The 26,293-nt window shown below is 45.1% G+C and overlaps 1 protein-coding gene across 2 annotated transcripts in view; it reads right to left on the reverse strand.

The window, feature by feature from the left end:
- Positions 1-9,499: 9,499 nt before the first annotated feature.
- SUN3 (Sad1 and UNC84 domain containing 3) overlaps positions 9,500-26,293 on the reverse strand; it is a 31,372-nt gene continuing 14,578 nt past the window's right edge. For both annotated transcript variants that reach the window (XM_007073478.3, XM_042963144.1), the window contains 6 exons: positions 24,863-25,028; positions 23,233-23,317; positions 18,588-18,703; positions 17,436-17,603; positions 10,980-11,072; positions 9,500-9,816 (listed from right to left, as the gene is read on the reverse strand). In XM_007073478.3, coding sequence (XP_007073540.2) covers positions 9,697-9,816; positions 10,980-11,072; positions 17,436-17,603; positions 18,588-18,703; positions 23,233-23,317; positions 24,863-25,028 — 748 coding nt within the window. In that variant the 3' untranslated portion in view covers positions 9,500-9,696. The remainder of the gene's footprint in view (positions 9,817-10,979; positions 11,073-17,435; positions 17,604-18,587; positions 18,704-23,232; positions 23,318-24,862; positions 25,029-26,293) is intronic.

The raw sequence follows: 26,293 nt of genomic DNA on the forward strand, positions 1-26,293 counted from the left end.
CGCCGCCGCGCGCTCATTGGTTCCGCCGTCCGGCCCGCCCCGGGGGAGGCGGGGATCCCGGGTGACGTGCCCTGGGAGGCGGGGTCTCGCGTCACGCTCGGGGTCGCACCCACGTGGGAGGCGGGGTCTGGGTCAAGTCTGCGGGAGAGGGAGGTCCCGGGTGTCACTCGGGGTCACATCCCCGAGGAGGCGGGGTCCGGGTCAAGTCTACGGGAGAGGCGGGGATCCAGGATCCCCGGGTCAAGTCTACGGGAGAGGCGGGGTCGGGGTCACACCCCCAGGATAGGCAGGGTTTGGGGTCAGGTCTGAGGGAGAGGAGGGTTAGGGGTCACACTCCGGCTCGCACCCTGGGAGAGGCGGGGTCTGGGTCAGGTCTCTGGGAGAGATAGATCCCGGTGTCACTCCAAGTCACATCCCCGGGTTAGGCAGGGTTTGGGGTCAGGGTCTGGGAGAGCTGGGTCTCGGGTCTCACTTCAGGTCACAAACACTGGGGAGGCGGGGTCCGAATCAGGTCTGCGGGGGAGGCGGAGATACAGAGTCATGTCCCGGAGGGAGGCCGGTTCTCGCGTCACTCTCGGGATCACACCCCCGGGGAGGCGGGGTCTGGGTCAGGTCTCCTTGAGAGACAGGTCCTGGGGTCTCTCTCGGGGTCACGCCCCCGGCGGAGGCGGGGTCCCGGATGTCAGATGAGGTCACACCGGGGAGGAGGGATCCGGTCAGGTCCGCCAGAGAGGCGGCTCCCAGTCTCACTCAGGGTTACACCCTAGGGGAAGGCGGGGGAGGGAGGGGTTGGTGGGGAGGGCGGTAAGGCGGAGGTCAACGTCCCGAGGGGGCGGGGTCCAGGGCCATGACTGCAGGTGGGGGCGGTGGGGGGGGGGGGGGAAGGGGTGTACCCGGATCTGGTTCTGGTCACCCCCATGGAGAGGTGGGATCTTTTGTCAGTCCCTGGATGGGTGGTCTAGGGTCAAGCCCCAGGGTGATCTTTTTGTGACTCTGGAGTCCTCAATCCTCAAGAATGAGAAGTGTTTCTGAGGATTCACATTTTGAAAGAATTTTGTGACACCTATTTCCAATTGTTTTAAAACATTAAAAAGATCCTCTCCTGTCTCTGCCCCTCCCCTGCTTGTGCTTTCTCTCTGTCTCTCCCTCAAAAATAAACCTTAAATAATTTAAAACATTAAAAAGAAAACCCTTGGTTTATTTATAAAAAACTTGTTAGGGTGGCCAGTGACCTTTCAACATTAAATAATATTATCACTTAAATTTATACCTCTCTGGAGTAGGGCAGTTTATAACCCCCCTCCTGGCTCAGATGGCAGTGAGGAGGGAAACACAGGCAAGAGAAATGCAGCTTCAATGAAGCCTCACGGCTCACCGCCCACTGCCGGACGTGACACATGCGGAGGGTCACCTTCCTAGACACCTGATGCGTGCGGAAGGTCACCTTCCTGGAGGAATGCACGGCGCCCCCAGTGCCTTAATGTTTTTGTATCGTTAAAGACCGGAAGTAACCTTATCTTCACGGCACCAGCCCCTCGAGGTCCTGGAAGCCTTGCTTCCGATTCCTCAGAGACAGACTTTAAGTCTTAACCTCCTCCCTCCACTAACTTAAAAGTCTGTAATCCGCCTCCCCTCACAACCCCAGCGCAGCTCTCTCTGCCCGTGGGTCCTGCGTCTGTGCTGTAATAAAGTCACCTTTTTGCATCAAAAATGTCTCAAGAATTCTTGCTTAGCCGTTGGCTCACGAATCCCACTTCATAATCTCATCAGTAGCACCGGTTGTGAATCCTTAGAAGTGAGGGTTTTTTTTTTTTTTTTTACCAACAACAACCAAAAAATGGGTTTATTCACAGGAATAGCAGAAAGGAGAAGAATGCTCTTTTGTGGAGAAAAAGGAGGAAATTGGGAGAGTTTGTTTTCAAAGATGGACTATTAGAGAAAAGCAGGGCTTCTGGGCTGTAAGTTTTCTCCAGGAAGATTTGCAAGGGCGGTACATTTCTTGTAGGAGTTGGGATCTAGACCTTTCCCTGTTGGAGCCTGTAACTGATGTCTTGCTGTGGGCTCTTGAGGGGGGCGCTATAATTGACACTCCTTCCTGTAATGGTGCTGAGGGGCCCCTTCCCCCTTCTAGCTCCTGGCTCCACTCCCCAGGCTTGGGCTTTCCCTTCATTCTCATATGGTAAAGACGGGGTATGTCAACACTGACCTTAAGCAATAATCCTGCAAGTTTGTCTCAAGATGAATTTTACCAGATCCTAGTTAAAATTCTTTAAAAAAAATTTTTTTAATGTTTATTTATCCTTAGAGAGAGAGAGAGGGAGAGAGAACAGCATGAGTAAGGGAAGGGCAGAGCAAGGAAGGGACACAAAATTCAAAGCAAGCTCCAGGCTCCGAGCTGTCAGCACAGAGCCCGAACCCACAAGCCGTGAGATCATGACCTGAGCCAAACTTGGATGCTTAACCAACTGAGCCATCCAGGAACCACCCCCCCCCCCGCCCCAGTTAAATTCTTATAATGTACATGATAGAAATGATGGCAGAGAATTAAAAAAAACAAACAAAATAGGAAATATACCTTCAACTGTATCCAGCCTGGTTTTCCAAATACTATATTACCCATGTTAAGAACGTATTATTTTGGGGGGTGCCTGGATGGCTCAGTCAGTTAAGCATCTGACATCAGCTCAGGTCATGATCTCACGGTCCATGAGTTTGAGCCCCGCATCGGGCTCTGTGCTAACAGCTCAGAGCCTGGAGCCTGTTTCAGATTCTGTGTCTCCCTCTCCCCTGCTCTGTCTCTCTCTCTCTCTCTCTCTCAAAAATAAATATTAAAAAAATGTTTCAAAAAAGAATGTATCTTTGTAAACAATGTTTCATGCAATATTGATCTTTATTATTTTTTAAATTTAATTTTAAATTATCTGTACACCCAACACAGGGCTCAAACTCACAACCCCAAGATCAAGAGTCACCCCGTTCCACCAATGGAGCCAGCCAGAAGCCCCTGCTCTTTACTTTAAATGACTTAATTTCATGCCATAAAAAATAAAACAGATTTTTAAAAAATTTTTTTTTCAACGTTTTTTATTTATTTTTGGGACAGAGAGAGACAGAGCATGAACGGGGGAGGGGCAGAGAGAGAGGGAGACACAGAATCGGAAACAGGCTCCAGGCTCCGAGCCATCAGCCCAGAGCCTGACGCGGGGCTCGAACTCACGGACCGCGAGATCGTGACCTGGCTGAAGTCGGACGCTTAACCGACTGCGCCACCCAGGCGCCCCAAAACAGATTTTTTTAAACTCGCCAGGAAGACTTCTGTGATTTTACATTCTGCATAGACAAAGTCCCAAATAATAGAGGGAATTTTGCCCCAGCAATCATAAAATTAAGCTGGAATGATGTTTACTTGAATGGGAAAAGGAATCTTCTGTATGAAGCCTCACAGTTTTCTTAAACTAAATGGATTCAGTAAACCAATAATTCCAGTTCTGATCATTAAATATACAGACACTGCTACCCCAAGTTTTTTCCAAATGAGTGTGGGGTGAGGCGCAAGATCAGCAGTGATCTCTAGAAACCTGTGTGCTCTTGAGTTTTCTAGCACAGAGCACTCTCCCTTTGCTGTCAGTCCAGCCAGTAAACAGCCTTCTGATTTAAAAACCAGCCACACCTCAGCGGTTGGTAAATCAGTCCCAGGAGGATCTAGGGAACAGTGCTGGTGCTGTTTGTTATGTTTGTGTATTGTGCAAGGAAATGCCCTAATTTAGTCCTAAAATGAAAATACAGCTACAGTGTGGCAAATAAAAGCGTTTACTGCCTGTCTGTCCTGGAAGCTGCACATGCCCCATGGGGGGCAGGTGACTGCTCACCTCCAGTCCCTTCGGGGAGGCCCATCTGTGGTCCCCCTGTCACAAGGCAGTGCTGGAAATCCTATGCAAGGGGAAAGAGACTGGCACAGCTCAGAGCTTTTGGATCGGATCTGACAGGCGATATTTCTCTCTTTTTTTCTTTTATGTGAAAAAACTGTAAAATGAGGGTGTGCTTACTGTAGAGGTGGTGTGAGAGCACGCCTTCTGACAACTGTACTGTTTACGGGATGGTTTTGCTTAAATAGCTTTTCAGCGACTTCATCTTTTAGACGTGGAAGGAAAAATACTTCAATAAATTGCATAAATCTTTTCTTAATGTTTATCATTTTTGACAGAGAGAGAGACCGAGCATGAGCAGGGGAGGGGCAGAGAGAGAGAGGGAGACACAGAATGTGAAGCAGGCTCCAGGCTCTAAGCTGTCAGCACAGAGTCTGATGCGGGGCTCGAACCCATGAACCATGAGATCATGATCTGAACCGAAGTCATTCGCTCAACTGACTGAGCCACCCAGGAGCCCCGTACATTTCATAAATATTTTTTAAATTAACATTTGTGGAGCCCACGAGAGCTATGAGGCACAGTGCTCAGGGTTGGGGTTCTGAGGAAGGGGACACCCAGCACCGAGGACAAGGGACATGGGCATCTGTTGGCTACTGTGTCCCACATACAAGGTGCCATTGAAATAGTATCTGTCAGCAGGGTGAGTTAGATGACCATTGCTTCTACATCACCTTCTCCTGATATTATCACTTTGATAACAAACACCCATACGGCAAGCGCTATTACTGCCATCTTATTTTTTTAGATGTTTATTTATTTATTTTTGAGAGAGGGAGAGCAGGGGAGGGGCAGAGGGAGAGGGAGAGGGAGAATCCCAAGAGAATCTGCGCTGTTAGTGCAGAAGCCTGATGTGGGGCTCGAACCCACGAACCGCGAGATCATGACCTGAGCCGAAACCAAGAGTCAGATGCTTAAATGAGTAAACTGGGCACCCCTATGACCCCCATTTCAAAGATGGGGGACTACAGAGAATTGGGGATGTGAGCCGTGGTCACAGCGTAGGCTGTTTGGCTAACGGGCTGGTTACCTTAGGTGCATTGGTTTGGCAGAAACGGCGACAGCTGGGAGCAGGTGGGAGCATCCCGTGGCCCTGAGGCTCGGTTCGCGGACCCTGCGCTCAAGAGAGGGACCAGATAGGACTGCGCTGAAGCTTCCCTTTCCTGTGCCGACATGGTGCCGACATCCCGCCACCAGCACGACCCGTCTGCGTCCTCATGCTCAGGAAGGCACAGACCAGCTCTCCAGCATCTGTCTTCTCTCCTTGTGTCCTCGCAGGGCCGTGGCTTTCAGATGGGCCACGGGCTTCCCTCATGTGCCCAGCCAGCACTGAGCCAGGTCACACTGGGGACCCCTGTCCCAGGTCTCTTGTGCCAGAAGCGTCCCGACTTCCCATTTCTGCATTTTGTCCTTTTAAAAATGTTCTTCCTTCTGTTTCTGTTTCTCATTCTCCCTTTACTTATTTAATATCCACTTTTCCCCCTGGGCCACGGGGAAATGATAAGACAGGACATATGTCCGCCCCGGGGCTCCCGGCACACAGCTCAGAAGACACTTGTCATTTCCTAAGTGACAAGAACACTAGCAGCATCTTACTGCTCTAACATGTGGTCTTTGGCCCCATTTCCCGACTCAGAGCTTGTCAGTCCCTGGGAATTTCCTGGGTGATAAGAGCGCCTTTGATTTAATCAGGGGACTCTTGGTGCACCCCATGTAGGGGCTGCTCACCAGGAGACCAAACCGTGATCCTAAGCTTGGAACTTTCAGTCCCACCCCTATTCCCCAGACTGGGGAGGGGGGCTGGGCATGGAGTTAATGATTGATCACGCCTGAGTGATGAAGCCTCCTGAGAGTCCCAACAGGGGGCGCTTGGGTGGCTCAGTCTGCTAGGTGTCCGACTCTCAATTTTGGCTCAGGTCATGATCTCACGGTTTTTGTGATTTCGAGCCCTGTGTCGGGCTCTGCACTAACAGTGTGGAGCCTGCTTGGGATTCTCTCTCTCTCTCTCTCTCTCTCTCTCTCTCTCTGCCCCTCTGCTGCTCACACTGCCTCTGTCTTTCCCAAAATAAATAAGTAAACTTAAAAAAAAATTAAAAAAAAATCCCAACAGTACAGGGTTCAGAGAGCTTCTGCGTTGGTGGACACATCCATGTGCCGGGAGGGTGGCACACCCCAACTCCACAGGGACAGAAGCCTGCGTATGTGGGACCCTTCCAGACCTCACCTTATGTATCTTTGTCTGGCTGTTCATCCTTGTCCTTTATTATATAATAAACTGGTAAATATACTTATTTCCCCCAGTTCTGTGTTCTGGCAAATAACTGAATCCAAGGCGGGACAGGTGGTCATGAGAACCTCTGATTCATAGCCAAGTTGGACAGATATTGTGGGGAACCTGGGGACCTGCCACTTGGCATCGCAGGTGAAGAGAGTCTGGTGGGACTGAGCCCTTAACCTGTGGTATCTGCACAGGCTCTGGTTAGTGTCTGAACGGAGCTAAACCACAGGACGCCCAGCTGGTGTCACAGACTTGCTTGGTGTTGGGGGAACAAAAGCCCACATCCAGCATCAGAAAGTGGTCAGATCGTCGTGTGAGAGTAGAGGAGAAACATGGCAGAAATGAGTTTTTCCTTTACAACTATTATGTAAGAAAGCAAAAGATCATGTCATAAAAAAGGTTTGATGTCTAAGTAGGTAATGTTTTCCCATGATCTGAAAACAAAATATTATGCAGTGGGACATTTTGCTCCCACCCACGTGGGAATCCTCCTGCTAAACACTGCTGATGAATAACTTTCTAGGTACAAACATGTATATACACGTATTTTTTTTTTTTTTGCACATGACATCTTGTTGAGTCAGAGGGTATATGCATCTGTAATGTCGCTAGATATCGCCACGTTCCCTACGTCATGGTTGTGCCTGTTCACGTTTTCACCAGCAATGTGTGGGAGCCTGTTTTTCCGAAGCCTTTCCGTTAAAGTGTGATTGAACTTTTGAATTGTTCTAATTTCACTGCTGAAACAAGGTTCCGTGTCACTTTTTCCATTTTTCATAAAACAAATACATTTGAATACCTTTTTACGTGTTTCTGTGAGCCCTCAGTTCATACTTTTGGGCTGTATTTCTGTACCTATTGATATTATTGTTGCCTTCTTGAGACTCTTGACATATGGGAAAGTAAGTCCTTCTGATATCAATGGCAAGTCTTTTTTTTTCCTATTTTGTTTAAGGTTTTGTTGGCCATACAGAGGTTTTTTGTTGTTGTTGTTTGGGATGTAGTGGAATTTATGTTTTTTTCTTTTGTGGCTTCTGAAGCTTGAACCATACTTGGAAAGGTCTTCCTCTAGCCAGTGCCATGCAGGAATTACCACAGGGTTTGTTTTATTTTTATGGTTTAATTACACCTGTTAATCTTTTACCGGTTGGAAGTTCCTCATGTTGTCAAGTGAGAGATATGGTTGCAACTTTATTTTTCTAATGAGCGGATAACTGCCCCAAGCCCAGCCTTGTTTTTCTTTTTCCCTCTTGAGAGGTAGAGCGAGAGGGGGAGGAGCAGAGAGAGAGGAGAGGGAGAATCCCAAGCAGGCTCCACACCGTCAGTGCAGAGCCAGACACGGGTCTCGATCCCATGGACCGTGAGATCACGGCCTGAGCCGAAACCAAGAGTCGGACGCTTAACCTACTGAGCCACCCGGCTGCCCCAGCAGTCTTGTTTCTTCCATCCCCTTTTGAGATGCCGCCTGCATCACATACACTGTTCCCACACAGATAGGGATCCATTTCTGACATACTGGAAAGACTTTCTTGTCTGTTCCATGGGTCTGTCAATGTTCTGGTACCACACCATCATTTAGCATCTCTCTCTCTCTCCTAAACGATTCCGGAATGCCAATCCCAGTGTGTGGGGTTTTCTTCTTCCACACCAAGCAATTCTCCCACACCAGGGGAGTGTCCTACAGTTCAACTCAAGTCTGACACCGTCTGCCTGGAGACGGCGTCCGAACCGCAGGCTGAGGGCTGGGTCCCACAAGGCTGCCTCTCCCCGCCCCCCCCCCCCCCACCCCACCGCTCCCGCTTCAGATTCCCGGGTGTCACCTGTGCTCCTGACTCATGCCCCCCTCTTCTTGAGTTCAGTTAACTTGCGGGAGTGGGTCAGAGGAGTGAGAAACACTTTACTTACTGGATCACCGGTCTATTATAAAAGGACAGAACTCAGAAACAGCCAGACAGGAGAGTTGCCCAGGGCGACCACTGGGGAGAGGGCGTGGAGCTTCCATACCTCCCCAGGGCACGACTAACCCCCAAATCTCTGCGCTCGCCAACCCGGAAGCACTTCGAACCCCATCCTTTTGGGTTCTTGCACAAGCTTTAGTATGTGAGCGCACGTGATTTAATCATTGGCCACAAGTGATCGAGTTCCATCTCTAGTCCCTCTCCCTTTACTGGAAGGTTGGGGGCGGGGCCGGTTTCCAAACCACAAATCCTGGTTGGTTCCCCTGGCAACCAGGGTGTTTTATGGTCCTTAGGTGCCTCCCCCGCCCCAGCCCAGGTCACCTCATTGGCCAAATAAGAGACACCCTGATGCTCTCATAAATTGCCAGCGTTTTAGGAGCTCAGAGCCAGAAATGCAGACAAAGGCCAAATGTATCTTTCTTATTATAAATCACAGTATCATAGAGTTATTTCCCTCTGTTGATTCTTTCAGAGGCTTCCTGGCTTCCTAATGTGTTTATATTTCCATTTGAACCTCAGAATCAATTTGGTTCAAAGCACAACTCTTTTGGTTTCTTAGGTATATATGTCTTGTAATTTTTTTTTAACTTTTTAAAATTGAAAATATCCAATACAGGTGCTAAATGTAGGCAGAATAGTGTGAGTGGACCCTCGTAGGCCAGCACTCAACTTCAACTATCGTTTACGGCCAATCTTCTTCATTGACCCCCCGAACGCATATCCTCCTTGTATATAAGTTTAAAACATACCCCAAATATATCATTTCATCTGTAAATATTTGTTTGTTTGTTTATTTAATTTAAATTTTAGAGGAGGGGGAAGGGCAGAGAGAGAGAGAGAATCCCCGGCAGGCTCCACACTGTCAGCGCAGAGCCTAATGTGGGGCCTCGAACTCTCCAACCGCGAGATCATGACCTGACCTGAGCTGAGATCAAGAGATGGACGCTTAACAGACTGAGCCACCCAGGGGCCCTGATGTCGATTTATATAATTTGTATCTACTAACTTCCTGCAGCTTCTTCCTCATTTGTAATGTATTCCTTAATTGACTTCACTTCATTTCAAGGAATTCATCAAGCCGTCTGCAAATAGTCAGGGACAGACTTTTTCTCTCATTTTTGCCTCTAATTTCTTCTGCTTACCTGGTTGCATTGAGCCGGTGCCTGCAGTCACTGTCCGATCACTGTTATATATACATATACTTCATAGCGGTGATGGTGCGTACCCATGGCTCATATGCTTATGCTTGTATGAATAATGGAGACTGTTGACTAATACCAGCTTCTTCCAAATACATACTTATTTTCAGTGCTTCCACATGATGCATCCTCAAAAGCTACACTACCACAAGAAGATTGAATTTATTTTTGTATTTTTTACGAGTAAAACTCATTCACATTTTCTGGGCAGGTATGAACCACTATGAGGTTCCCCTCCCACCCCCATTTTGATGCCTATGGGTGCGATGAATCTAAGGAAGTAAAACGAGTCACATATTCTGGACCTGTGGTCACGGCCGTCTGCCTGGCTTCCTCTAGGGGTACTCTCCTGGGGTGCCGTGGACCCTGAACCTATACAAACACGTGTACTTCGGGTGACCCCAGTTGCTGAGGATTTTAAGTTTCACACATAATAAAGGTTCGGAAACTTCGTGCTGAAAATAAAGAGAAGATACAAATCAATGCCTTATAAAGAAAACCATCTCAAAGAATCCCAAGGTATGCAGATCTAATGGAGAATTTGTGGACGCTTTCTTTCCTTCCTAAACAGTATTTTATGAGACACCAGTCTAATGGATGGGAAAACAAGTTCCTTTAAGTACAGGGCTCATAAGAAGGGTGAGAGAGAAGGAGATAATGTGGTGGTCTGGACATCAAATGCCTCTGCCCGTCCCACGGGGTCCCCGTGTGGGAACGGGAGACACGGCTGAACAATCAAATAGGAAACCCCACTGGGTCATTCGTTTCTGACACATATAGTGTTTTCAACTTAGATTATCTCAGCGTTGGCCGAGAGGTATCGTACGCAGCACACTTATTTTGACACGGTAGACGATGCCGTCTTAAGTCTTCCTGTGGCTAATGAGAAATAATGAAAATATATTTCATATACCTTAATGGCTTTCAGGGGGTTTATATCTTAACAGGTGGCATTTTCTCCCCCTTGAGTTAGGAAGAGAGGTATCACTCACACTTTGTGATAGAAGTATTTATTCTCTCTTCCTGAGTTCCTGTCTCCCTACAACCATCTCTATCCCCTGTACCCAATGGGAGATAACATACTATCAAGGGAGCCCAAGAGGTAAGAGAAGGAGTGAGAAAATAATTATAGTAAAAAAAAGGGGGGGGGAGTAGCAAATAAGGAAGAATCTGGCTTAGAACACGTTCTGGTACTTGCCTGGTGTTTTGCATTAAAATCCACGTAGCATGGGGCGCCTGGGGGGCTCAGTCGGTTAAGTGTCCGACTCTTGGTTTCAGCTCAGGTCATGATCTCACAGTTTGTGAGTTCAAGCCCCACATCGGGCTCTGTGCTGACAGTGCAGAGCCTGCTTGGGACTCTCTCTCTCCCTCCCTCTCTCTCTCTCTGTGCCCCACCCTGCTCACTCTCTCTGTCTGTTTCTCAAAAATACATAAACTTAAAAAAATAATTAAAAAAAATCCATGTAGCACTTGGAGCTACAAATTAAAGTTCAGCTAAGCCTTCCTTAGCTCACACTTTGGTCATAATTATCCTCTCACAGCACTTTGCATCAACCCCACAAACCCATTCTGGGGATGGAGCTCCTCACACCCCATCTTTTCCCGGGGCTCTCATTACCTGGAGCTTGAATGTTTGAATGGTGGTTCCTGTTTTGTTATACACAAACCGACCCAGGAGAACTTCTTCTCCCTCACAGTGTTTCAAGATGCCCTATGAAAGGAAACAACAGACATGGGGGCGTGTCACGAATGGATGCTCAGTTGAATAAACGGAGCCTGTTGTCTGTTCAAGTAGCCACAATTCACGAGACACCTTGGGTGTCTACCAGGGCGCGGTGCTGTGCTAGGTGCCAGTGCTTCCCTTTATTATAAACCCAAAAGGCATTTAACTGGGGGGCTTGTGAGGCAAGAAACGGGTTGACCACAGGGCTGACTGGACATATAGATGATAGGTAGATCAATCGATAAAACGATCGATTGATCAATAGATAGATGATAGTTGGATAGATGACAGATCAACCAACAGGTAGATGATAGATAGATAGATAGATAGATAGATAAGTAGATGATAGATGATAAATAGACGATAAATAAATAGTATCTATCTATAGACAGATTGACCAATACGTAGATGATAGATAAGTAAATGATAGATGGTGGATAAATAGATGATAGATGATAGAGACAGAGAACCAGAGCAATCCCAGGATTAACTCTGGTCTAATAACTGAATTTGCTGTTGGCATACTTTGAATGAAGGAAACACAAAATAAGTTCCCATGCTGACCCAATGTTTTCCAAAATGAGCGAAATTTAACCCAATTGCCAGACTCAGACAACCCAAGTAACTCCAAAAAGTAAGCTTTTGTTGACTGAAAGAAAATAGTGTTATTTGTATGCTATTTCCCTTGGGCTTTTTCGTTCCTTCTCTACCCTTCAAAATGGAAGTTTTTTGAGAGGAGACAGCCTGGTGGAAATTAATTTTGTGAATCTAAACTTTGTCATTAGTTTCCCCAAATCATGGAAACACAATGCACGAAGGGTCCATTAGTTCAACCGTTTTATAATGAAAATTATACGATATGTAACTTTGATATGTAAACTTTATCACAATTTTTTAAACATGTCAGCTCTATACCTAACATGGGATTTGAACCCATGACCTCGGGATCAAGAGTCATACACTCCACTGACTGAGCCAGCCAGGTGCCCCATTATAATTTTATTAAAAGAATTGCCTACACCATGATTAAACAATGCAGCCACAATTATATGTACATACAATTCAAACCTCATTCATAGCTGACCCCAGAACATGGGTTCAACCATGTGGATCCACATACACATGGATTTATTTTGGTAAACATAGTACAGAACTGTATTTTCTCTTCCTTTTGACTTTCTCCTTTTTTAATGTTCATTTATTTTTGAAATTGAAAGAGAGCAAGTGGGGGAGGGACAGAGAGAGGAGGACAGAGGATCTGAAGTGGCTCTGTGCTGACAGCAGTGAGCCTGACATGGGGTTCGAACTCACGAACCTCGAGATCATCACCTGAGCCGAAGTCAGATGCTTAACCGACTGAGCCATCCAAGTGCCCCTTTTTGTGAGTTTCTTCATAACATTTTCTCCTCTCCAGCTTCCTTCCTTGGAGGAATACAGCATATAATGTACGTAACATACAAACTATGTGTTCATCGACTGTTTATGTTACTATAAAACTTCTGGTCACCGTAGGCTGTTAGTAGTTAAGTTTTTGGGTGGTCAAACATCACCACTGCTGGGGGCGGGGGGCCAGCTGTAGTTTATCCTGTTAAGGGAGGTGTGCGAGTTTTATTGCCGCCTTCTTTATCACTGCTTTAATTTCACTGCTTCATAAATTTGCTAAGAGAAGAGAAAAAGGATGAGAAGTGGTTTTTATTGCCTGACGGGCTACCCATAATTCATCTGTAATGAGCAACCGAGTGCGCCTCTCTGAGGTGGGGTTCGACCCGCTCAGATCCAACCTAAGTCAGCTGTAGGTGTCAGCAGACTCTGCGTCAAAGGGGAGCAGCTTCTGTTCTGTCCTGTGACCCCAGAATCATGGCATTTATAGGTGTTCCAATGGTGCACAGAGCAGGCCGGGCGCCCATGTTTTAACTGTGAGACCCCCTCCAGATGGGGTCACCGGGGAGCTGAAGAAAGGCACAAGTTGGGCGCCTGGGTGGCTCAGTCGTTTAAGTGTCTGCCTTTGGCTCAGGTTGTGATCTCATGGTTTGTGGGTTCGAGCCCCGCGTCGGGCTCTGCCTGCTTCAGATCCTCTGTCCCCCCTTCTCTCTGCCCCTTCCCCACTCACACTCTCTTAAAATAAATCAACTTAAAAAAATTTTTTTAAAGGCTTAAAAAAAAGAAAGGCATAAACCAACAGGGAACACCTGGGAACAGACACTAAGACAAGAAGTCTGCAGATAGCCAGCTGGTGACTGGTGGAGTGGCCTGGAGAAAGCACGGATTACCCTGTGTGTAGGGGGACCAGCAGCATGTTGATACTGTCATTGCAAGTATCCAGAAAGGGCAGAGACGGGGTCATGGGGTGGGGGATGGGAGGGGGCTGCAGTGCGGGGGGGGGGGGGGGGGGGGGGAGGGTACCATGCACCTGTTCTCACAGCGTGTGGCTGGCCACGCTGAAATCTCCATGCAACAAGGTTGCGGGATTCCTTGAGGGTCAACCTAACCCTGTATCACACTGGGGGCTCTGGAAGAAACAGCCCAAGCAGACCACCCACCCAAGAAGCTCACACACGAAGTGTGCAGAGCTTTGAGCTAGCTTTTCACCCTTTGTCTCTGAAATGCGACAGAAAAACATCACCAGACACGAGAGAAGAGCCACTTTCAACAAATAGGAAAAGTGGTATTTGGGGATAAAGACAGGGGAGGGAACAGAAGAAAACACCACAGAACTGAAACGAATTCTGTTAATATCTTCCAAAACTGAACATACTGTATCCATGAAGGAAGACATTTAGACATTAAAGATGGGAGTTATTTTTTTTTTTTCAACGTTTTTTATTTATTTTTGGGACAGAGAGAGACAGAGCATGAACGGGGGAGGGGCAGAGAGAGAGGGAGACACAGAATCGGAAACAGGCTCCAGGCTCCGAGCCATCAGCCCAGAGCCCGACGCGGGGCTCGAACTCACAGACCGCGAGATCGTGACCTGGCTGAAGTCGGACGCTTAACCGACTGCGCCACCCAGGCGCCCCAAAGATGGGAGTTATTTACAGAAAAAAGAAAAAGTCTTGGAATAATCATGACAGCAGAAATGAAGAATTCAGCAAATGGGTTAAGATATAAGTTGGCAAAATCTTTCAGAAGGTGGAGCAAAGAAACAAAAGAGAATCAGAGAGAAAAGATTTTTTTTAAATAATAGAAGAGGTGATTATGTTGAATCCCCAGGATGCAGAGATGAAGTTTATGCAGATCAGATAAGAGGGGGCAATGCGGACAAGAAGGACATCTTTAAAAAGTAAAATAAAGAAGAAACTTAGAAACTGTCTGACATGAAGGAACATAATGGCAGGATTTTGACACTCCTGAAAAAGAGATAATGAATGTTTTTGTGATAGGAATATAGAAAAGTAAGCAAATTATTTTTTAAGTTTATTTATTTATTGTGAGAGAGAGAGAGCAGGGGAGGGGCAGAGAGAGAGGGAGAGAGAGTCCCTAACAGGCTCTGCACTATCAGCACAGAGCCCGATGTGGGGCTCGATCCCATGAACCTCGAGATCATGACCTGAGCTGAAACCAAGAGTCAGATGCTTAACCGACTGAGCCAGCCAGGTGCCTCAAGCAAAGTGAATTAAAAAGAGACATTTGTTGTCCTCAGGAACATCAAAACTCTTACACAAAGAAACTCGTATACGATATGGCTCAAATGACACAGTTACAGCGAAAACACTGCATACCGATTGAAAGTAAGAGATACTATCTGGCAGCATCTCGAACATGAAATGTAGGTTTACCATGTGATCTAGTAATTTCACTTCCAGGTACAGTTCCGAGTGAAAAGAAAACCAATGTCCACACAAAGACTCATACACAAACGTTCCCAGCAGCATTAATCATCACAGTCAAAAAAGTGGAAGCAAACCCAACACCCATCATCTGATGAATGGATACGTAAAACGTGGTCTATCCACCCAGAGAAGTAGTTATTATTCAACAATTGAAAAAATAAAGTGCTGACACGTTATGACACAGGTGAACCTTGAAAACATGATCCCAAGTGGGAGGAGCCATTCGCGAAGGACCACATGTTCTATGATTTCATTTATAGGAAATATCCAGAATGAGTGACTCTACAGAGACTAAGTAGGTCAGTGGTGGTGGGGAGTGACAGACAGAAGATGAGAGGTGACAGCTAACGAGTGCACGTTTTCTGTCGGGAGCAACAAAAATGTTCCAGGGGCACCTGGGTGGCTCAGTTGTTGAGCGTCTGACTCTAGATTTTGGCTCAGGTCATGATCTCACAATTCGTGAGATCAAGCCCCACACCAGACTCTGTGCTAATAGTGCTTAGGATTCTCTCTCTCTCTCTCTTTCTCTTTCTGCCCTTCCCCTGACTCGAGCTCTCAAAAGAAATAAACATTTTTTAAACATGTTCTAAAATTGATGATAGGGATGCATCCTCAACTCTGTGAATATACCACAAGCCACTGAAGTGTACCTTTTATGTATTTGAATTGCTCGCGTGTGAATTACATCTCAATACACTTGTTGTTTTTTTTTTTTTTTTTTTTTTTATAAAAAAGTAAGACATAAAACTTTGGGGAGGTTGGGAGAGCCACGGAAGAGGCTACTCTTCATTTTTCATCAAAGGATACCAATGGATTACAAGCAAAACTGAAAGATCAAGAAGTAGAAGTAGGGGCACCTGGCAGGCTCAGTGGGAGGAGAGTGTGACTCTGGATTTTGGGGGTGGTGATTTCAAGCCCCCACATTAGGTATAGAGAGTACCATTTTTTTTTTAAATTTCTGTGTAATACTCCATTGTGTGTGTGTGTGTGTGTATGTATGTATGTATGTGTGTATATATATATATATATATATATATATATACATGCATATCTTTTATTTTATTTTTTATTTTTTAAAATTTACATCCAAATTAGTTAGCATCTAGTGCAACAATGATTCCAGGAGTAGATTCCTTAGTGCCCCTTCCCCATTTAGCCCATCCCCTCTCCCACAACCCCTCCAGTAACCCCCTGTTTGTTCTCCATATTTAAGTCTCTTACGTTTTGTCCCCCTCCCTGTTTTTATGTTATTTTTGTTTCCCTTCCCTCATGTTCATCTGTTTTGTCTCTTAACGTCCTCATATGAGTGAAGTCATATGATTTTTGTCTTTCTCTGACTGACTATTTCACTTAGCATAATACCGTCCTGTTCCATCCACGTAGTTGCAAATGGCAAGATTTCATTCTTTTTGATTGCCGAGTAATACTCCATTGTATATATATACCACATTTTCTTTATCCACTCATCCATCGAGGGACATTTGGACTCTTTCCGTACTTTGGCTATTGTTGATAGTGCTGCTATAAACATGGGGGTGCATGTGTCCCTTCGAAACAGCACACCTATATCCCGTGGATAAATGCCTAGTGGTGCAATTGCTGGGTCGTAGGGTAGTTCTATTTTTAGTTTTTTGAGGAACCTCCATACTGTTTTCCAGAGTGGCTGCACCAGCTTGCATTCCTAAGAGATTATTTTTCAAAAAGGGAATGTAGGGGTGCCTGGGTGGCTCAGTCTATTAAAGTGTCTGATTTCAGCTCAGGTCGTCATCTCGCAGTTCATGAGATCCAGCCCTGCGTCGGGCTCTGTGCTGACAGTGTGGAGCCTGCTTCGGATTCTCTCTCTCTCCCCTCTCCCTCTGCCTCTCCCCCACTTGTGCTTTATCTCTCTCTCAAAATAAATAAATAAACTTAAAAATAAAGAAGTAACAGGGGCGCCTGGGTGGCTCAGTCGGTTAAGCATGCGACTTCAGCTCAGGTCATGGTCTCACTGTTCCTGAGTTCGAGCCCCGAATCGGGCTCTGTGCTGACAGCTCAGAGCCTGCAGCCTGTTTCGGATTCTGTGTCTTTCTCTCTGTCTCTGCCCCTCCCCCGCCCATGCTCTGTCTCTGTCTCTCTCAAAAATAAACATACGTTAAAGAAAAATTTCTTAAAAAGAAGTAACAATAAAAACAGATATGAAGGCAAGTACCCAAAGGAGTGGCTAAAACTGTTGCAGGCAGAAGCTTCCAGAGAGTAGAAACCTGGGGTGAGAGCCCTGGCACAAGAGAGTGCTGAATTATAAGCATATAAGAATGCTCATTTTTAAATTGTGCACAGATAGCTTTGAGAAAAGCAAAAAAAAATTAAGTAATAGAACATATCTGGTCCAACCCTTGCCTTGTCGATGGCAGAGCAGAGGTCCAGGGAACAAGTAACTCTCTCACAGTGATAAAAACGGTTAGCTGCTCATCCCAGCGTCTGATTCCCAGCCACCCCCTCCTATCATAACCCACTCTGAACACCGATTTTGATTGCCTCTCACATAGACGGAAAATTCCTTGGGTGCGCTGGAGATGTTTCCTGAGGGAGACACCTTCTGGGAGATGTGCTCCATGGTAACAGCAGTGGGTGTGATCTTCCTGGCGAGCTGGATCAGGGCGTGACCCTGAGAACCTGGAAAGGCCCAGCACTTTCCAGGATGGACATCTGGCTGAAAGAAAACATGGAGTTAATCTCTTATGTGGCTGTATAAATCCACCGCTGCAATATTGGTCAGCAAACCACTATTGACCACAGATCTCACTTATGCCCATAACATGAAGGCGTTTTATGGGTACATATCACGCAGGAAAACTGCCAAGATACCTATGGGTTCGGTTGTTCTTCCAGAGCACATTATGTGTATGGCAAACAAAGCCCTTTATTGCAGGATTATGTATTATATGATTAGATAATTGATTTACGGTGTTTTCTTTTGTTGCTCTAATTAGACTGTGGGCAGCTAGAAGGCGGCGAGCTGGCATGGGTGGTAAAGATATGATGGTGGTGGAGATGGAGAGGGCAGTGGTTGTAAGAAAGAAAAATGACTTCTACCATTTTCTAGATCTAGAGTCTGGAATGAGATCCATACGATTGCTCCTGAAGGGCTTCCTACCTTGAAAACTGACTTTAGGTTTGTAGGTTATAGTTAAGAAGAGCCCCACCATCTGTTGATGTCTGTCCAGAGTCTTTTGAATTGAACTTGAATGTTAGCGGAAATCTTATTTGGAAATTTCTCCTGTTGTAACTGGACTTTGTAAGAATGCATTGGCCTGAGCAGCATGTAGCACAGTGTGGGAGCTGAGGGGACATGCACCTTGAGCAGGTATTTGTTCAAAGACTGAAGCTTTCAAAGAAAAGGGGGGTGGGGCACAGAATCAACGTAAGGAAAAGACATGGAATGTCTATGTCCTATTTAAGAAGTCAAATCATCTAGTCTACTGATCTTAAAATAAAAACAATTAATAATTAATCATAATTTATTGCTCATACAATAAGAAATAATTTATATAGTTTGATGACTATTGAAATGCAAGAGGATGGGTTCAGATTCTGTGACAAGTTCAGAGTGGCCTCCGTTTCGGTGTTAATATTTTCATGATACATAATAAGAACAAAACCCAAAATAATAGATTCCTCTTAGTCTAGCTTTTACCTGAAGAATAACATCTGGGGGCATTTCATAGGTTAAGAACCCGATCCCATGCCAGTAAAGTTTTGCTTTATTATTTTTGTAACTTTCAGAGGTCCCAGCTTCAATGACAGAGGCCCCTAAAAAGATAAAATAATTAAAAAAAAAAACATTACGCAACCCCAAACACTTCACTTGTATTTTATTTATTTTATTTTTAAGAGATATTTATTTATTTTTAGAAAGAGAGGGGGGCACAGAGGGACAGAGAATCCCAAGCAGGCCCCAAGTCGCCATCACAGAAGCCAACATGAGAATCGATACCATGAATCACAAAACATGAGATTATGACCTGAAGTGAAATTAAGAGTCAGACTTCCAACCAACTGAGCCACCAAGGCACCCCAGTCATTTATATATATATATAAATGTGTATATATATTGTATGTATATATATATATATACACACACATATACAAATATATAACTGTATATATATGTATATAGAAATAACATTTTTTAAATGTTTATTTATTTTTGATAGAGAGAGAGCTAGCAGGAGAGGGGCAGAGACAGAGGGAGACAGAATCCCCATCAGGCACCACACTGTTAGCACAGAGCCCTATGTGGGGCTCGAACCCACAAACCGTGAGATCATAACCTGAGCTGAAACCACGAGTTGGAAGCTTAATCGACTGAGCCACCCCCCACCCCGGTCATTTGTATTTTAATAATGTTGTTAGCAAAGTATTCCCAGGCAGATTACAAGTAAGTTAAGGTTCACACTCAGGAACTGGCTGGGAAAGTATGACTTCTGGCTCTCATTACTGCTGAGATGTTGTCACTTTGAGAAAATCATGTTTGTTCCGTGTAATTTCACAAAACTTCTGAAACTGGTATTAACTGAATTCCAGAGCAGTTGCATCAGAGGTGGAAATATCATGTGCATAGTGTTTATTACTTAAACAGACATATGGACCCCCATATTTTCACAGCTCGTGTGATGAGACTTTATGTCAGCCCAATCTACTTGAAAAAAAGCATAAAACCCGACAATGTTATAAATGTATCCACAAGTTATATTCGTAAGAGCAATTCTGTAGATTCACTGAGCTTTAATTTTAACCGAAGAAATACAAAAGTATACTCATCAAATGTTATCCCTTCAGGTTATTTCATTTTAGAAGCAAAATGTAGTTTAGACACAAGAAATTAAGAAAATGCAAATCGTTTCCTCAAGCTGTATCTGGATATCACAATACAAAGCTAAAAATGCATGTACCTGACTGAGTATCCAATTGCCAGTATTTTTTCTGAGATGGCAGAATCTGAAATAGTTACTGTGCACCTAAGGTTGCCAGATTTAGCAAGTAAAAATACAAGACTCCCAGTTAAATTTGAATTTCAGATAAAAAAAAATAAGCAATTTGGGGCACCTGGGTGGCTCAGTCGGTTAAGCGTCCGACTTCAGCTCAGGTCATGATCTCACAGTCTGTGAGTTCGAGCCCCACATCAGGCTCTGTGCTGACAGCTCAGAGCCTGGAGCCTGTTTCGGATTCTGTGTCTCCCTCTCTCTCTGACCCTCCCCCGTTCATGCTCTGTCTCTCTCTGTCTCAAAAATAAATAAATGTTAAAAAAAAAATTTAAAAAAAAAAGCAATTTTTTAGTATAAGCGTGTCCCATACAATATATGGGAGATACTTATACTTAAAAGTTAGTTGCTGTTTGCCTGAAATTCACATGTAACTGGGCATCCTTTTTTTTTTTTTTTTAATACTAAGCAGGTTTTCTTTTCTTTTAAGATTTTTTAAATTTTATTTATTTTGTGAGAGAGACAGAGAGAGAGAGAGAGAGAGAGAGAGAGAGAGGGAGAATCCCAAGTAGGCTCCAGGATATCAGCACAGAGCCCTACATGGGGTTTGATCCCATGAACCATGAGATCATGGCCTGGCCAAAATCAAGAGTCAGATGCTTAACCTACCAAGCCACACAGGTGCTCCTAAGCAGGTTTTCTTGATCAATTTTTTTTTAAGATCTTATTTTTAAGTAATCTCTACACCGAACAAGGGGCTTGAACTCACAACCCCGAGATCTCACAACCCCGAGATCAAATGTCAAACACTCTACTGACTGAGCCAGCCAGGCGCCCCAGGTATATAGGTTTTTTTTTTTTTTTTAAGAATGTATATGTATTTACTTTTTCATTCATTTATTTTTAAATTTCTAATCAGCTTTCTTGAGATAAAATCCACATACTACATTATTCACCCATTTCAAGAGTACAAGTGGGTGGTTTTTCGAATATTCACAGAGTTGTACAACCATGACCACAATCAATATTAGAACATTTCAATCAGGGGCACCTGGGTGGCTCAGTCGGTTGAGAGCCCAACTCTTAATTTTGGCTCAGGTCAAGATCTCACGGTTCGTGAGATCAAGCCCCATGTCAGGCTTTTTGCTGACAGCACAGAGCCTGCTTGGGATTTTCTTCCTCTCTCTCTGCTCCTCCCCTTCCCCCAAAAAATAAATAAACATTTTATTTTTTTAAATTTTTTTTAATGTTTATTAATTTTTGAGAGAGAGACAGACAGACAGACAGACAGACAGAGACAGAGCATGGGCAGGGGAGGGGTAGAGAGAGAGGGAGACACAGAATCCCAGGCAGGCTCCAGGCTCCGAGCTGTCAGCGCACAGCCGGACGTGGGGCTCAAACCCACGAACCGTGAGATCATGACCTGAGCCGAAGTCGGACACTTAACCCACTGAGCCACCCAGGCACCCCACAAATAAATAAACATTTTTAAAAAGAAATCCTTTCTGAACTTAGTCACAAGGATCTTTCTTTTAGAAGTTTTATAGCTTTAAACTTTACATTAAGGTCAGTCTCCCATTTTGAGTTAATTTTTGTAAGGTGTAAGTGATGAGTCGAGATTTATTTGCTGAAAATGTCTCACTTCTCCAGCACCATTAACTTGCCTTTTCTCCTTTGTCAAAAATCAACTTGCCCTCTATGTGTGGGACTATTTCTGGACTCACTATTCTGTTCCACTGATTTCAGCAAGACCACACTCTGTTAATTACTGTAGCTCTGTAATAAGCCTTAACATCAGAGAATGTCAATCCTCATACTTTGTTCTTCCTTTTCTTTTTTTTTTTATATTTGAGAGAGAGAGAGAGAGCACGAGTGGGGAAGTGCAGAGAGAGAGTCAGAGGATCTGAAGCAGGCTCCAAGCTGACAGCAGAGAGCCCCATGCGGGGCTTGAACTCACAAACCACGAGATCCTGACCCGAGCCAAAGTCAGACGCTTAACTGAATGAACCTCCCAGGCTCCCCTGTTCTTCGTTTTCAAAACTGTTTTGGCTATTCTGGTTCCTCTGTGATTCCACATACATTTTAGAAACAACTTATAGATTTGTATAGACCATTCTGCTGGGATTAAGTCAATAGACCAGTTAGCAAGAATTGCCATCTTAAATGAATTGACCCTTCTAATCCATAAAAGTGTAACTCACCCCCACGTGGGTCACTTCTGGGTTTTTCATTGCCCTCCACAATCTGCCTGCTTTTGTTTACTTTTCATCAGACTTGGGTAGTTGCTTTTTATATTTTGTCCAAAACTTTTAGTCGTATGTATTCAGTTGGTGGAGGAGGTGGGGGAATGGGAAGCTGGCATGGGCTCCCTCCGTCTTGGCTCAAGAAGCTGGTATCTTGTCTCACATTTATTGAGAAACCATAACCATTTTCTGCTTTCCCTTACTCTAGTGGGTTATCCCTGGACTTACACTTGTCATCATGAATTCTTCAAAATGGAAGCCGTAAATACATTCAATAGGGAAGAGGAAAGAAAGCATAAAAATGGTGTATCCAAATGCCAATACTGAAAAAAAAAAAAAAAAGGATTCTGCAGTTCACCTTCCTATGCTTTATCTCAATGCTGATTCTCCCCAAACTTCAGGGAATTCAGGTTCAGCAACTCTCTTCTCTTGCTCTCTTTCAACACACACACACACACACACACACACACACACACACACACACACCCCGTATAATCATTCTAGTCCAAATGCTGTCAACTTGATACAGGATACAGATTTATGGCCCCACTATAAATCTGGCTTTGTCAGTTGGTAAATACCAGTGTGACTGCGTGTGGTTTACACTTTCTCCCTCTTTCTCTCTTTCTACATGGTTCACTGAACACATTGTTTATAGGCTATCACAGGCAGGTAGAGAATATTAAGGTTCATGGTCTAAACTCTAAGCACTTAAGCATTAATTTTATTAATGGCAAGACATTTAGAACACATCCTGTCTTTCACCACGATTATTCAATCACGAATAATGCATTTAGATTAGTCATTAGCCGTCATTGTAGGTTGTAATGATTGTGTCACCTGTTCTATTTTCTGCATCCCCAACCTCACTGTGACACATCAGCTTCCTTCATGGTCCTGGACTCATGCTAATGAAGACGCACACCTTTGCTGCCTCCGAGATGTGCACCCAGAAAACATCAACTACAACCATGTCTATCATCTGCCTCACTGTCTAGATTTGCTCATTTTTCCTCCTTCTCAATTACTGGACAGATAACTATGTTTTCTTAATAAACATATATGGAGAATCGAGACCCTTGGGAAGCATGAACTTTTTCCAGTTTTTACTCACCTGCTGACTTAAGGGCATAGTCAGCCATCTGGACTTGGTCTTCTCTCAACTTTTTAAGGATGGAATTCACCAAGTTTGACATTTCCTGTACAAATATTAAAAAGGGGTTTCTGTTAATCGCAGCCAAGTGTTTGAGTTTTGACAATTCACTTTGTCGATTTGGACCTACGGGCCATCGTCTGCCAAATAACAATAACAGTGAACATCTACTGAGCTGCACACATCCAAGCACTGTGCACAGATTTCTAATGACCTTTATGGCTCTGTGGGATCGCCACTCCCTGGGGCAGCTGACATGCGTCCAGACACCCTCCAAGTCCCAGCAAGGTTGGACCGAAGGCCCCTTTGGAAGCCCCAACAACTGCCTGTCGTACTGTGATCCCCACCACCCCCCATCATTCGGGTCTCATTTAGTAATAAAGACTTGAACATTCTGTAAGTATTCAGGAATCAAGGCAGTTGACAGAGAGCATGTGACTGCTTGTTAGCAGGTATCCATCCTTTGAGTTAATACTGGACTCTTGGTTACGCAAGAAGACCACTGATTTCACCTCAGGTCATGATCTCACAGGTCATGGGATCGAGCCCCATGTCAGCCTCTGCAATCACAGCACAGAGCCTGCTTGGATTTCTCTGCACCACGCCCCCTTTCCCTCCCTGCTCTCTCTCTCTCAAAATAAATAAATAAACTTAAAAAAATATATTGGCTTCTTAATGGCATTCTGATTCTCAAAAAGCAGAAGCCCCACCCTTCAAGCTGTGACTGATGGAAGCCCTGTCCCAGGGCCATGACAAAATAGGGTCTGGAAGACAGCAGGTGTCAGGGTGAGGTTTCTGGGTGCTTCAGAAAGTAGACATCATTCCCTCTCTCCCTGCCTCTCTGCCCATGCTGTCTCTCTCAAAATAAATAGATAAATAAACTTAAAAATATACTTTTAAAAATAGGGCCACCTGGGTAGCTCAGTCAGTTGAGTGTCCGACTCTTGATTTCAGCTCAGGTCATGATCTCACAGTTTGTGAGTTTGAGCCCCATGTCAGGCTCTGTACTGACAGTGTGGAGCCTACTTAGGATTTTCTCTCTCTCTCTCTCTCTCTCTCTCTCTCTCTCTCTCCACCCTTTTTGCTCGTGCTCTTTTCCTTTCTCTCAAAATAAATAAACAAAAAAAATGTATAATATTTTTATTTATGGACCTGAATCAGGCGCACTTGACCTTATCAGTACCCAGCATGGGGCTCAACCCCACCAACCATGAGATCATGACCTGAGCCGAAATTAAGAGTCAAGACACTTAACTGACTGAGCCACCCAGGCGCCCCCAAAATGCTTTGTTCTTTAAGTACATGTGTATAGACATCAGAGGCTGCCACTTCTGAATGATCTTCTGTTTGTTTTACTGGAAAATAAAACAGAATCAGTCATTTATTTTGGCGGGAAGTCAGTCATATTGCCACAGTCTTCTCTGCGATTCAGCAGTGATGAAAAATTGGGTGTGTGCGGCAAGCTTTCCTGAGGTAAGCTGCTGTTAGGGAGAAGGTTAAAGAGGAGGACACAAGCCACATAACAGCCTGCACTCGATCTTTCTGCGCCGAGAAGCCGTGGAGTGTGACCCCCCCCCCAAGCCTCCCTCACCTCGTCGATGGCCCCCATGGGGTTCCGGTCCTCGCCTCCGTCCGTGTCCCCGCTGTAGTTGTGCAGACCATCTCGCGTATCTCTAAGCAAAGCCTTCAGAACATCTATTTGTTCAATCAAAAATAGAATTTCTCGGAAGTTGTTCTCCAGAGTCTGGCTTTCCTTCCTGTGAATGGAGACCCCCAGTGTGAAGGGTGGGAGTGGGGGCTTCCCATCACTAGCCGGGCTTCAGGAGCAGCCGAGGAAGAAGTGATGAGGCTTTATGTTGTAGCGGAGACCAAGTCTCGAGAGAGAGCTCAGGGCCACCCCTTTGTCTAAAGAACCGCCTCTAACTACCGATGAAAGGCAAGGACACTCAGGGGAAGCTTCTGGAAGGCGGCCCAATGCTTAGGACGCACTCTTCCCAGGCAACTGAGGCTCATCCAACCTTGCATGTCCCTCCCTCAGGGCTCTGGCCACCCTGACTGAGGCTGGGTGATTTCATGGTGTGAATCCTCAAGCCTAACCCCCACCTTATTCGAATGGGAAACCCTCTGCATCGCCAGTGGGGCATGGAGCTGTGGTCTTCAACCTGAGCCCTGAGGAGGGCTGGAGGCTGCAGTCTGGGGCAGCTCCCTGTCACTGTCACTGGCGAGGAGGGTGCCAGACTTTACTCTTGAAAATGGGTTCTGCCATTTTGACAGTTTGAAAATGACTGGTGGGCCTGAATAAGAACATGTCAAGCCAGTAGGTATTTCTCTCTCTCTCTCTTTTTTAATGTTTATTTATTTTTGGGAGAGAAAGAGAGAGAGTGTGAGTAGGGGAGGGACAGAGAGAGAGGAGGACAGAGGATCTCAAGCAGGCTCTGCACTGACAGCAGACAGCCGGATGCAGGGCTCGAACTGTGAGCTCATGACCTGAGCTGAAGTCGGACGCTCAACTGAGTGAGCCACCCAGGCGCCCCAACAACAGGTATTCTCTTATGTTGAAAAATGTAAGCACTACTTATCTAGTATTTTCTCCCCAATTTGTAAAACAATACATGTTCACGGTTTAGAAAATATAAAACGCTTCCAGAAATAAACACCGTTATAGTTTGGTGTGTTTCTAACACTTTTTATTCCATGCAAAAAAGTTAGTAACAAAGTAGAGATCCTGTTGACAATTTTGTGTCCTGCTGCACATTAAATACATTAAATATATTTTGGAGTTATTTTGATGACTTCATAATTCTCCACTGTACGGATATTCTCGAACGTATTTAACCATCAGCCTGATTTTCTTATCTAGGCTGGTTTTCCATTTTTTTCATCGTAATCCATCTTGAAAGCACTTCTCAGCGTACAGCTCCCTAAGGAATGACCCACAGGGAGGGCGCCTGGAGTGGCTCAGTCGGTTAAGCCTCCGACTACTGGTTTCAGCTCAGGTCCTGATCTCACAGTCCATGAGTTT

Source organism: Panthera tigris, chromosome A2 (genome assembly GCF_018350195.1).
Source record: "Panthera tigris isolate Pti1 chromosome A2, P.tigris_Pti1_mat1.1, whole genome shotgun sequence".
NCBI classification, from domain to species: domain Eukaryota; kingdom Metazoa; phylum Chordata; class Mammalia; order Carnivora; family Felidae; genus Panthera; species Panthera tigris.